The 11732-nt window shown below is 41.0% G+C and overlaps 1 protein-coding gene across 1 annotated transcript in view; it reads left to right on the forward strand.

Annotated features, from left to right (window-relative positions):
• CNOT1 (CCR4-NOT transcription complex subunit 1) overlaps positions 1-11732 on the forward strand; it is a 4219019-nt gene that overhangs the window by 1797963 nt on the left and 2409324 nt on the right. Inside the window, exon 16 of the mRNA XM_044079520.1 lies at positions 9740-9890. Within this exon, the coding sequence (XP_043935455.1) occupies positions 9740-9890 (151 nt within the window). The remainder of the gene's footprint in view (positions 1-9739; positions 9891-11732) is intronic.

Raw genomic sequence — 11732 nt, forward strand, 5'->3', positions numbered from 1 at the left:
TTTCATTTTCCTGATGTTATACATTTAATACAAAAGTTCCACTGCAGATTTTTTCCTGAGTTTTCCATTATTTAAGATGGATAGGTACAGACTTTTCTATGCAGCTGTTTAGATGCTGGTAAAAATTGGAGGCAAATCTCTTAATCCTCTCACTTGGGTGCAGTTACAGGAGAATTTCACGTAGGCCTGGTTTTATAAGAGTTTGCAGTTTCCCTGGAATCTTTGTTTGCTCAAGTCTATAAAGATGTGTTTTGTGGTGGAGTGGTACCATTAAGCCTGACAACGAAGGTAAATGATTATTAGATTTAACAGAGGATGAGGGGATGCATAGTGGGTTTACAGCCTGTGGCTATGTTGGTAAAGGACCATGTTAAGGATACTAGAGTCTTTAGTGAGTAGCTTCTCAGTTTGATCCAGTGCATTGGTGGTAGTGTAGGAAACGCTGAGCATATTAATTTTTTTGCTATGTTATATGTTCCTGACAATGTTTTGGCAATTGAAAGTCCCCCTGGCAAGAAGGTATTTAGTGATATTTAACCCTTCAGTGGTATAAAGGAAATTTCCATCATCTTTGGGGGACATTGATGGTGATTTGCCGTTAGCAATGTAGTAGTAGTAACGAAAAAAATAGTTGTATGCCTGAAAGTGTTTGTTTGATCAGATGGCTTGGTTTTCTGCTTGCAGCCAAGTTTCATCTGAAATTTATACTGCAGCAATGGTAGGTTCCTTGTATTTATTTGTCTGGTGTATTACGTTCACACAAAAGTACATAAACCCTCAAGTGTTGTTTTATTTTTAATTATTAATCCTTAACTGAAAGTCAAGATAATCTTGATGCCAATAGTATCATGGACCCTAAATAATCTTTTGACTGCTCTTGGTTTTATGACAAGTGATATGGGCACATTTCTTTTTTGATACAGACATGCAGCATATAGTAGAACCAAAACAAGTCATAAGGACTTGTCCTTAGGGATGTGAATTGTTACTCTATACTGCTTAAGAAATCCATCTAAATGTTAAGATTTGTTAGTAACAGCTTATCTTCTACTCTCTCTTCATTCTCTTGAATATTTCCACATATTTGTATTTAAGTGTTTAGGCTTTAGTGTTAACATTTTAAAAATTTCTAAGTAAAAAATATATGAAGAGGATCACCAAAGGAACCCTGCAGCGCTGAATCCAGAAAATTTATTGAAAAAAGTTAAAACGCTTTCGTCAAAATTGTAAGACTTCATCAGAACAAGAACATACAAAAAATGCCATATTTAAATACCCTAACCCTTACAGCCATTGGTTGACAAAGCAAACATTTCTTGTAAATAATTAAGCAGTTTAAAAAGTAACACATAATCACAGTAACTGCCCACTACAACGCATCAATTGCCACCTACCAACTGCATAGACATTAATGCATTATGTATTGAAGTATGATTTAAAACACAGATCTTGAATAAAATCACATAAAAAAGCTGGGGGGAGGAATTGTTATGGATGTGTGTGATTACAATAGTAAAATGACTGACTTACTGTACAGTGACACATAGACAGAGGTTTCCAAAAATGAGTTGAATATATCCTACAGGCGTATAGATTTAGACATTGAACAACTTTTACTCAGTGAACAAATTACTGTAGAAACTTCTAGATTTTTGGAAACTAAGCATCCTAGGATTCCTACCATTTTTGGAATCCCTAAATTACATGAGTATCTCTGCCCCCCCCCCCCCTTTTACGACTGATTGTCGATGCAAAAGCTGCTAAGACCTTCAGTTTGGCTAAATATATTGACAACACTGTTAAGCACACCCTTGATAAGACACCTGGTGATCAAGGACTCCTGGGACTTTCTGTCTAAAGTTAAGAACAGTATGTACCACGAGGACTTGATCTTGGTCACCATTGACATCTGTGACCTCTTCTCAGTAATACCCCATGATGTTGGACTAGAATGGTTCTATGACTATTTATGCTTAAATAGTACATTGAACCATGACACTGTCCTTACTATCAGGTCCTGTATGGAAATGTTTCGGGACAAAACTTTATCACTTTTGAGGGGCATTTATTCAAGCAGGTGCAGGAGGTGGCAATGGGTGCCTGTTGCGCACCGTCATTTGCTAACATTGTATTAGCACAGTGGGAAGGACCTCTATGTAGTGAACTCTGAATTCAAGGACATGTGGGTACTATATGGGACGGTACCTGGATGATATGGTCTTATTTTGGCATGGGAGCGAAGATGACCTGAATAGGTTCTTCATTTACATCACTACCAACTTTTTGAAATTTACCATGACCAAGGACCTTGACACCTTGAATTATTTGGATGTTGCTATTAAGAAAGATCACTTTAAGGGTAAGTTTACTTTGCACCTTTATAGAACACCTACCTATTCTAACTCTTTGTTGCATTTTGAGAGTTGCCACCCTCTGCATCAGAAGAAATCCCTTGTCAAGGGGCAATACGTGAGATTGGCCAGAATGGTATCTGACCAGGACAATTTTGTTAAAGAATGTTATGCCCTAATGGGGATGTTGCAGAAAAGAGGTTACCCCTTTAATTTTGTCAATGAGATAGCTGAAGAAGTCAAATCAAAAAGAGCTGGGGGTATTTATTCTACACTCTTGGAGAAGCCTGAAGGTTTGAATAGAACCTCTGGTTTAGTCAAAACTGACATTGTTACTAGGGCATGTGTCCTGCCGTTCACTAGGGATTTTTTTTAACATTAGAAGCATCATTTATGATTTTTGGACCATTTTTTTGTTTGGATGAGAAGATCAGCACAAGGTTGGGGGGAAAACCTCTTGTGGTTTACAAAAAGGGCACCTCCTTGAAAGGCCTGGTGGAGAGGAAAAAGTTAAAGGCAGGCTTAGGTGGAACTTTTAAATGTGGAAGGTGTGGACAGTGCCCCTATATATTGGACACTGATTCCATTAGAGTCAGGAACTATGGTAAAATTACTACTAATAGGAAGTGTTACTGTTACACCAAGTGGGTGGTATATATTGCAACCTGTGGTATGTGAGGGGTACTATGTGGGGAAGACAGAGCCCTCAGGCAAAGACTATATCAACACAACTATGATATACTAAAAAATACAGAAACCAGTGCTTTAAGCATATAAAGGTACACCCGACACAAATATTTTGTACTTGAACAAGTAGACCTGAGTCCACGAGGGGGGCCCCCGACGACTTCATTGAATATTTAGAGCTCAAATGGCAGATTAAATTAAATGCATGTCAACCACCTGGGCTCAGTGACAAGTTATCCATTAGTTCTGTATTGAAACTAAAATCAGCTTTTTTATGTGATTTTATTCAAGATCTGTGTTTTAAATCATACTTCAATACGTAATACGTTAATATCTATGTGGTTGGTAGGTGGCAGTTGGTGTGTTGTAGTGGGCAGTTTCTGTGATTGTGTTACTGTCTTTTTAAACTGCTTAATTTTACAGGAAATGATGTTTGCTTTGTCAACCAATGGCTGTAAGGGTTAGGGAATTTAAATATGGCATTTTTTGTATGTTCTTCTGATCAAGTCTTGTGATTTTGACGAAAGCACTTAATTTTTTTCAATAAATTTTCTGGAGTTAGTGCTGCAGTGTTCCTTTGGTGATCCTCTTCATATATTTTTTACTTGGTTTTGGTGTTCGTTATTTCTAAGTCTATTTTAAAAGTTTCTAGAATAATAGCTTGCCGCAAACAGTATACGTGGAAGGGACAAGAAGAAAAATGGCTCCTAGCAACATGCAATTGAATGTGGTGCCCACATGAAAAGTAAAGCTATCATAAAGAGTGGACAGCTGAAAACTGACTTGAGGTGAAAAGGTACATAAGCTGTAACCCAGATGTTATGACACACTGCTACAGTGATCTGTGTTGGAAGAGTTGCGATCTTCAAGGGATGTTAGTCATGTACTGCTTTGCAGACTGCCTGCTTTCAAAGCTTCATTTGCAGAGTAGGAACTGTGCACATGTAAGACATACCAGCAGTATAGCACTTGACATTTATTGTATGCTCCACCTCCAGTTGTAGGAGGTGGTGCTTTAATATTTTATTTATTGGATGTTCTTCGTGTTTCACTGTTGCAGTCATTACATTTGGGTTATCTGCTTGCAGGTAGTCCTCAGTCGGCCTGATTAACAAAGTCTTGGGTCCTGCGTCATGTCAGTAAAAGTTAATGATTGCATTACTTGTGGAAAGCAAATACCTCAAAGATTTTCATTCGTACTGTATTCCTTGCCTAGGTCCTGACTACAATGTACCTTACTGTCGGTTTTGTGCTTTATTTAATCAACGCACTATCCGTCGTTGGTATATATTCGCCTCTAAATATTTCGGTTCTCTGTTTAATTATCCAAAAATGTCGTCTGTTAGCCATCAGACTACCGGGATTGCGAAAAAACGCAAAGGTAAAGATAGGCCACAGAGGTCCAAAACTGCCGACAACGTTTCTCCTAAGCCAGTTCGCCGGTACTGTGTGCGACGCTTTTGCAGCCCCTCATACCCACTATTGCTGATTCGCAGGCCTCTACTGAGACCCATTCAGAGTCCGGTATGCCACGAGATGCTTCAACTATGGAACCCGCAGATGTCTACCTTGGATGGGTCCGGAGCCGCTGTGCAGGCACCGACTTCTGAGGGTGTATTCAGGCCTACGGACTTGCATATTAAACCAACGCATCCTTCTTTACTTAGGCCTAAATCTCGATCCATGTCTAAAAAAACGATGCTCAGGCCTCTAGGCCTAAAAAATAAATAAGAATGGCTGAAGATATAATAACTATCAGGGGTAGCCAACCCCCCCCTTCTAAAAGGCCTAGGACTGAAGTTGATTATGAATCTTCTGATTAGGATTCTGTTTTTTCTGATTATTCTGATGATCTGGATTTGCCTTATCTACTTATGAGGATTCTGATGCAGAGGACTCTATTCCCTCTGCTTCCTCCTCCAGAGGATTTTTCTGTTGGGGTAACTTTACAATACTCTAAGGGAGCATTTCCACTGGGAAAGCCAGGATTTTTCTGATTCAAAAAAGAGGCTTAGGGATTTCCTTCTCCTACCTCAGCATAGGCCTTTAGCTATTCCTCCTGTACTAGACATTGGTGATGCTTTTTCGGAATCTAGTTTGGTCCCTGATTCCCTGCTTCCTGCTCCCAGAAAACCTGACAGATACTACAGGGTCCATGAGTCCCACAAGTTCCTTTTCAAAAATCCTATTGCAGATCCAGAGACTATTTCATAGGGGCCCAATGGCATTAAGGCTTCTACTGCTAAAAATCCTACCCCTTCTGATAGAGACTCCAGGGTGCTGGATAGATGGGGTAAGAAGGTTTACACTTCTGCAACCTTGGCCATTAGGGCTTTAAACTGCCAATTTCATACGTTAAAGTATCAGCAACATGTTATTGGACTGCTTAAACAGAAAATGATGTTGATTCCAGACTGTGTGAAACATAAAGAATTACAGGATTTAAAGCATTCTGCTGAACAAGTTGGAAAAAATACTTTGCAATGTGGTTTTGATTCATTAGAGGCTTCTTGCAGGGCTGCTGTTACTGGGTCTGTGCTCAGAAGGCATGCTTGGCTTAAGGAGCAATCTTTGCTTGATCATGTTAAATCTAAACTTTCATGCTCCTTTAAATTAAGACCGCCTGTTTGGCAACAAGGCTGAAGAAGTTCTTTAAAAGATGGAAGATGAAGCTAAATCTATGCAAACTGTTGAAGATTTTTTTACAAGTTCAGCCTCCTAGTTTTAGTAGGCACGGGCCCTCTAAGAATTGGTCCTTTCCAGCCCCTTCCAGGTCTTCTCAAGCCAAACCCAGACACGCAAAAACCCCAGGTTTCAGTCCTGGGAGGGACATAGAACTAAGCAGTGGAGGGCCTCCACTTTCAAATCTGGGAATAAGACTCCTCCTCTATGGTAAACTGTCTCAATGACTTCCTTTTAAAATTTCCAAGCACTTATCAACTGACTGCTCCTTTGGGGGGAAAGTTTGCTCTTCATGCAAAGAATTGGGAACTCATTACCCAGGACAAATGGGTTTTAAATAGTGTCCCAGGGATACAGATTTCACTTCCACATGTTTTCAACACCAGTTGGGTGGCCAGACCTACTCCCAAATCAGTGGGCAGAGCCCCAAAAACAAGTACTTTCTCTCTCAAGCATGGGGGCTATTCAACTGGTACCAGAAGAGGAAAAGGGACAAGGTATCTACTCGACTTTTCTTGGTACCCAGAAAAGAATTCATGGCATCCTATCTTGGACCTGTCTACTCTAAACACCTTTTTGGAGATTTCAAACTTCAAGATGCTGACTCTTCAATTACTTCCTATGCTAGGCAAAGATGCCTGGTTAGCAACACTAGATTTAAAAGAAGCATACCTGCACATCTCAATCGGGGAATCTTACAGAAAATACCTACGCTTCAAAGCAGGCTACACGCACTATCAGTTCTCTGCAGTGCCCTTTGGCTTATCTACTGTGCCCGGGGTATTCACAAAGTGCCTAGCTCCAGTTATTGCATTTTGCAGGCAAAGAAATATTCAAATATACCCATACCTGGACGATTGTCTAATTTGGGCAGAAAGCCAGGACATACTTTTGAATGATCTGGCCTTTGTAAAAAGGGTTCTGACTTGTCTGGGGTACACCATAAACGAAAAGAAATCACACCTGGTCCCTGTCAACAAATTATATTCCTGGGAGCAAGCTTGAATACAACTTCTCAGATGGCTTACCTCACGCCAGTGAGAGAAATTCATTTAACAACCTACTTCAAACAAGTGGCCACAAAAACCCTGCTATCTGCAAGACAAATACTGCAAGCCTTGGGGGTTCATGGCCTCTTGCATTCTTCTAATTCCATATGCAAGACTGCATATGAGGAAACTACAGTGGTATCTAGAAAGCCTATGGTGTCAACATTCTCAAGACATTGAAACAATGATTTCTATCATACCTTGTCTACCCCTAGAGTTCCTTTGGTGGGCAAAGGCCTGCCTCCCGAACAAGGGACTACCTTTCACACCAGACCCCTGCCGCCCAAACCCTAACAGACGCATCAGACTATGCATGGGGGGGGCTCACCTGGCAGGGAAGTGCATTCAAGGCAAATTGAACACAAGTCAAATGCACCTGCATATTAATCAAAAAGAAATCTGTGTACAGAATGCTCTGACAGCCTTCAAGGACCACATTCTTACAGGACAACTAATGGTAAAGACACCACTGTTATGTGGTACATAAAAAAGCAGGGGGGTACACCTTCTTACTCCCTCTGCAGACTAACCATGGCATTGTGGAACACAGCCTTGAGCTACCAAGTGCACCTACAAGCTCGGTTCTTGCCAGGGAAATTATACACTGGCAGACGGACTAAGCAGAAACCTCATGGACCCACACGAGTGGAAACTGGAACCAAGGATTTTCAACATGTTGACAAGCAAATGGGGGAGCCCAGACCTGTTTGCCTCTCCCCAGAACTACCAATTGGACAAATTTTGCACAAGGACTCCCCACAAACAAGCCTGGGAAGGAGATGCTGTGTCCTTCAGCTGGAAAAGCCCATCCGTCTATGCCTTCCTCCCTCTGCTCTCCAAAGTACTACTAAAAATCAAACGGGACAAACCAAGGATGATTTTAATTGCTCCAGACTGGCCGTGCCAACATTGGTACCCCCTCCTGCCCAGTGTGTCACGGTTATCTCCATGGCACCTGCCTCAAATTCCTTCCCTGCTGTCTCCGCAGAACCAGATTCTGCACCCTCAGCTTCTAACACTGAACCTTGCAGCCTTTCTAATTACTCTCCTTTACCATCCCTCAGCAAACCTGTAATGGATATCATTTTAGAGGCAAGAAGGCCTAGTACTAGAAACTCTTATGCTGAAAAATGGAAATTCTGTGCCTGGAACCAATCTCAAGGGATGAGCACAGCAGCGCCCACTTTACCTCAGATTTTACAATACTTAACTGAGATGCTTCACAAGGGCCTGTCTCTTTCTCCATTAAAATCCATGCCTCAGCCATTTCAGCTCATTATAACACAGAACTTCCCCTCTTCTTTCATTCACTGTTCAAGCAGTTCCTCACAGGGGCCAAAAATTTGAGACCACCCAGGAGAGCTCCAACCCCAGCCCTGGGACCTTAACTTTGTCTTGGTGAAACTCACTCTACCTCCTTTCGAGCCAGCTGCTACTGCAGACTTAAAATTTCTTTCTCGGAAAACAGCTTTCCTTTTAGCATTCACTTCAGTTAGAAGGGTATCTGAATTTACAGGCCCTTATGGCAGTGTGGAGCCTTTCATCATCTTTCATGCGGACAGGGTGTCCCTCAGAACCAATCCATCCTTCATGCCCAAGGTGGTGTCCAGTGTGGCTCTTAATCAGTCTCTTCATTTGCCAACCCTCGTTCCAGTCCACAGAATCAAGGGGAATAGATACTGCATTTTTAGAAGTGCACAGACAACTTAGATTCTACTTGGACAGGACTAAACCTCAAAGGAAATCTGAAAAACTGCTGGTGGCATTTGCTGCAGGGGCAGATGGGAAGGCTATTTCAAAGCAAACCATTTCTAAATTGATAAGCCATTGCATTCATTTCTGCTGTAAGCACAACGGAAAACCTGTCCATCAGGGGATCAGACCTCACTCCACCAAGGATGTATCTACCTCTACAGCCTTTCTCAGAGGCGTCCTTACCAGGGACATCCTAGAAGCTGCTACCTGGAGTTCTGTACATACTTTCACCAAGCATTATCATTTGCCAATTTTCTCTAAATCCAGAGCTGGCTTTCTTTGCCACTGCAGTCTTGCAGGGCCTTATAGCTGGCCCTAATGTTATCTAAATTCCTCATCCCAACCATAGCTTTGGGAATCTACCCAAATGTAATGACTGCAACAGTGAAACACAAAGAACATAGTACAGTTGTGTACACTTACCATAAATGTAGATGTTCAAGTGTATTCACTGTTGCAGTCCTGGTTACCCTCCCTCCAGCCTCTTAACTTCTTTTGGCTATACCTCTACTTTCCTTTACTAAGCTTAAAAGCCTTTTTGGTGTATTTGTTTTTTTTTGTTGGAGGTATATCCTTGTACTTTTATATTTAATTGATTCCCATTGAGGGGGGGGGGGGGGGCACCTGACAATTTGGAGCAAGAAAACTGATGTAATGGCGTCGTCTGCATGTTTTATACCCTTGACGACCTGACGTCATGGAAGAAGGGACAGCAACAGATGCAGGACCCAATACTTCGTTAATCAGGCCGACTGAGGGCTACCTGCAAGCAGATAACCCAAATGGTAATGACTGCAGCAGTGGATACACTAACATCTACATTTATGGTAAGTGTACACAACTGTACTTTTTGCACTCTCCTCCTGAGTTGAATCCCTGATGGGAAAGTTTAAAGTAGCTTGTGATGTACTTTTCATTCAGACTGACACTTTCTCACTCCCAGATCTGTGTTTGCTTATTTTATTCATGAAATGGTAGTTAACTTTAAAATGTTAAGCTTTTTCAAAAAAAGGCAGAAAATGTGTAGTTCCCTAAAAAAAAAAAAAAAAAATTAGTTTTGAAGATTTGTAGGCTTCTGTTAATAGATGGTTTGATTTGAGGGTGGATGATAACGCACTGAATTGGTTATGGGATTTTCTGTTTAAAAAATAGTACTGGCTTAAGTGAAAAAATTCTACAGATAACTTTGCTGTCTTCATTACTTTTCCTTGTTAGGAGCGTTTCCCAGGAGGTGTCGGAAACTATCCTCACTATGGTGGCAAATTGCAGTAATGTGATGAACAAAGCCAGGCAACCACCACCTGGAGTCATGCCCAAAGGTCGACCACCTAGCACCAGCAGCTTGGATGCAATTTCCCCTGTGCAGGTAATGTAAAACAAACTATTATGTGGCTGTAATCAACAAATGTGGAACGTATGCCTGCTTAAAAGTAAAATTTTTACTGCACTTACTGTTTTGCATGCCTTACGTTTATTTAGTGTTCTTTTTCTGGGAAGTATAAGCCAGCAACTCGTGACCTAAGAATATTCCTGCTACAGAACAAAAGTGTTGAGCAGCTTTCATGGGAGTACTGTCTCCTTACAACCTTCACTTCATTATTAGAAGATAGGGCAGTGGGACCTTGCTTATCCTGCAAGTTATTTCTCACCTTTTGAAGTGGTGAAGTTTCAGGTCAGAGCTGTCAAGTTTTTCATCTTAAAAATAGTCTGTGTTTTCTGTTCTGAAAACAGCTAAACAATTAAAATATTAGAAATGCTAGCAAGACTGGATAGGAGTGCAAGCATCTGCCATTTCTCTTGGGGTTTGTGCATGAGCTTTGAAGTCTTTTCAGCAGAATTTCATTGAGAACATGCTTGACTGTCAGTTGAAAGAAGGGGGTTCTGTGGTAGGAAAGAAAAGTACAAAATGTAGCACTTATTTCATCCTCATATGAAAAGGAGGAATGAAACACTAAAGGTGTCATCCTAGGAGGACATATTTAAAAAATGTGGCTTTTACCTTAGGAGCCTTTAGATGTATATAATGGTTAGGATTTCCTCTTCCGAGGAGCCCTGCCGTAGTACAGAATGCTTCTGTGGGTTTTCTTTTCAGTTATGAGTGCTGTTTGGGCAAAACATGCCATGAAATCAGTTAGAATCTGAGGCTGTCTGGCTTTGCCTTTATCTTTTATTTAGGTTCTGCTGCTCCCTCATGTTATATCTATGCTCTAATGTTTTTTATGAAAGTAAAACTCTTGGAAGCCAGGGTTTTCATCATCAGCATCTGCTGCTTGGAAGAGGAGCACACTGTGAAGGAATGTTAACTATTATTGATTTAACCTAGGTGCCAGGAGGTGGTATAGGAAACTGCAGAGCTAATACTTGACAGTATAGTGATTTTGAAATGCAGCCAACACAAAGGTATGTAAGATTGTTGCTCAGATATTACTGCAGCAGAGATTATACATAAGTGATGAGACAGGTGAGCAGTTTACCTATCGGCTGTCAACAATATTTTTTCCTGACTTGCCATTTACCAGAAATTTTAAGTTTGCCATATAGTGAGCCCAAAAAAATTTATCCAGGAGTACCATCCCGTTGCAGCCTGCCCCCCCTCCTGAAGTTGTATATACTAACTCCAAAGTTGTACCGCAGTGTAGAAAAGGAAAGAAAAAAAAATGAAAAACACACTGACACAATCTCTCAAAAAAAGTTTTCCAAACACAGCTATGCCTTGTGCTGTTCTTGGCTATTCCACAGAACTATGCACTCCCTAAAGCTCCCCCCCCCCCCCAAGCATTTGGCCAATTTTGGGCAGCAGGCTTGCTGTCCTGACTAATGAGGGATGAAACTTCCATCATTTTTAAGTGTAGGATGCAAGAGGGCAATCCTTTGAAATTATAGAATCCTCACTAGTCAGCTAGCTGTCTTTCTGTAAGTTGACAGGAATGAACAGAAGTTGCTGAAAAGATTGGACTGCAGCATTGACCAGTTTTACTAATTTGCATGATCACAGAAAAATTGTAGTATGTGTAGAAGGTACTTAACTACCTAATTTTGTTTGTCTTGCATAGTAGATTATGAAGTAAGGTTTTCACCCCTTCACACCAGTCAGTTCATTTATTGTCAGAAGGTTGGCAGTCTTGCTGCTTATGGTATACCTTTTGGCAAAATAACTGCCTGGCATCTCACTACACCTTCCCTTGATAAGGACGAGTCTTGGGTTTGA

The sequence above is a fragment of the Protopterus annectens genome, chromosome 8.part0 (genome assembly GCF_019279795.1).
Source record: "Protopterus annectens isolate FY-2018-M chromosome 8.part0, PAN1.0, whole genome shotgun sequence".
Classification (NCBI taxonomy): domain Eukaryota; kingdom Metazoa; phylum Chordata; order Ceratodontiformes; family Protopteridae; genus Protopterus; species Protopterus annectens.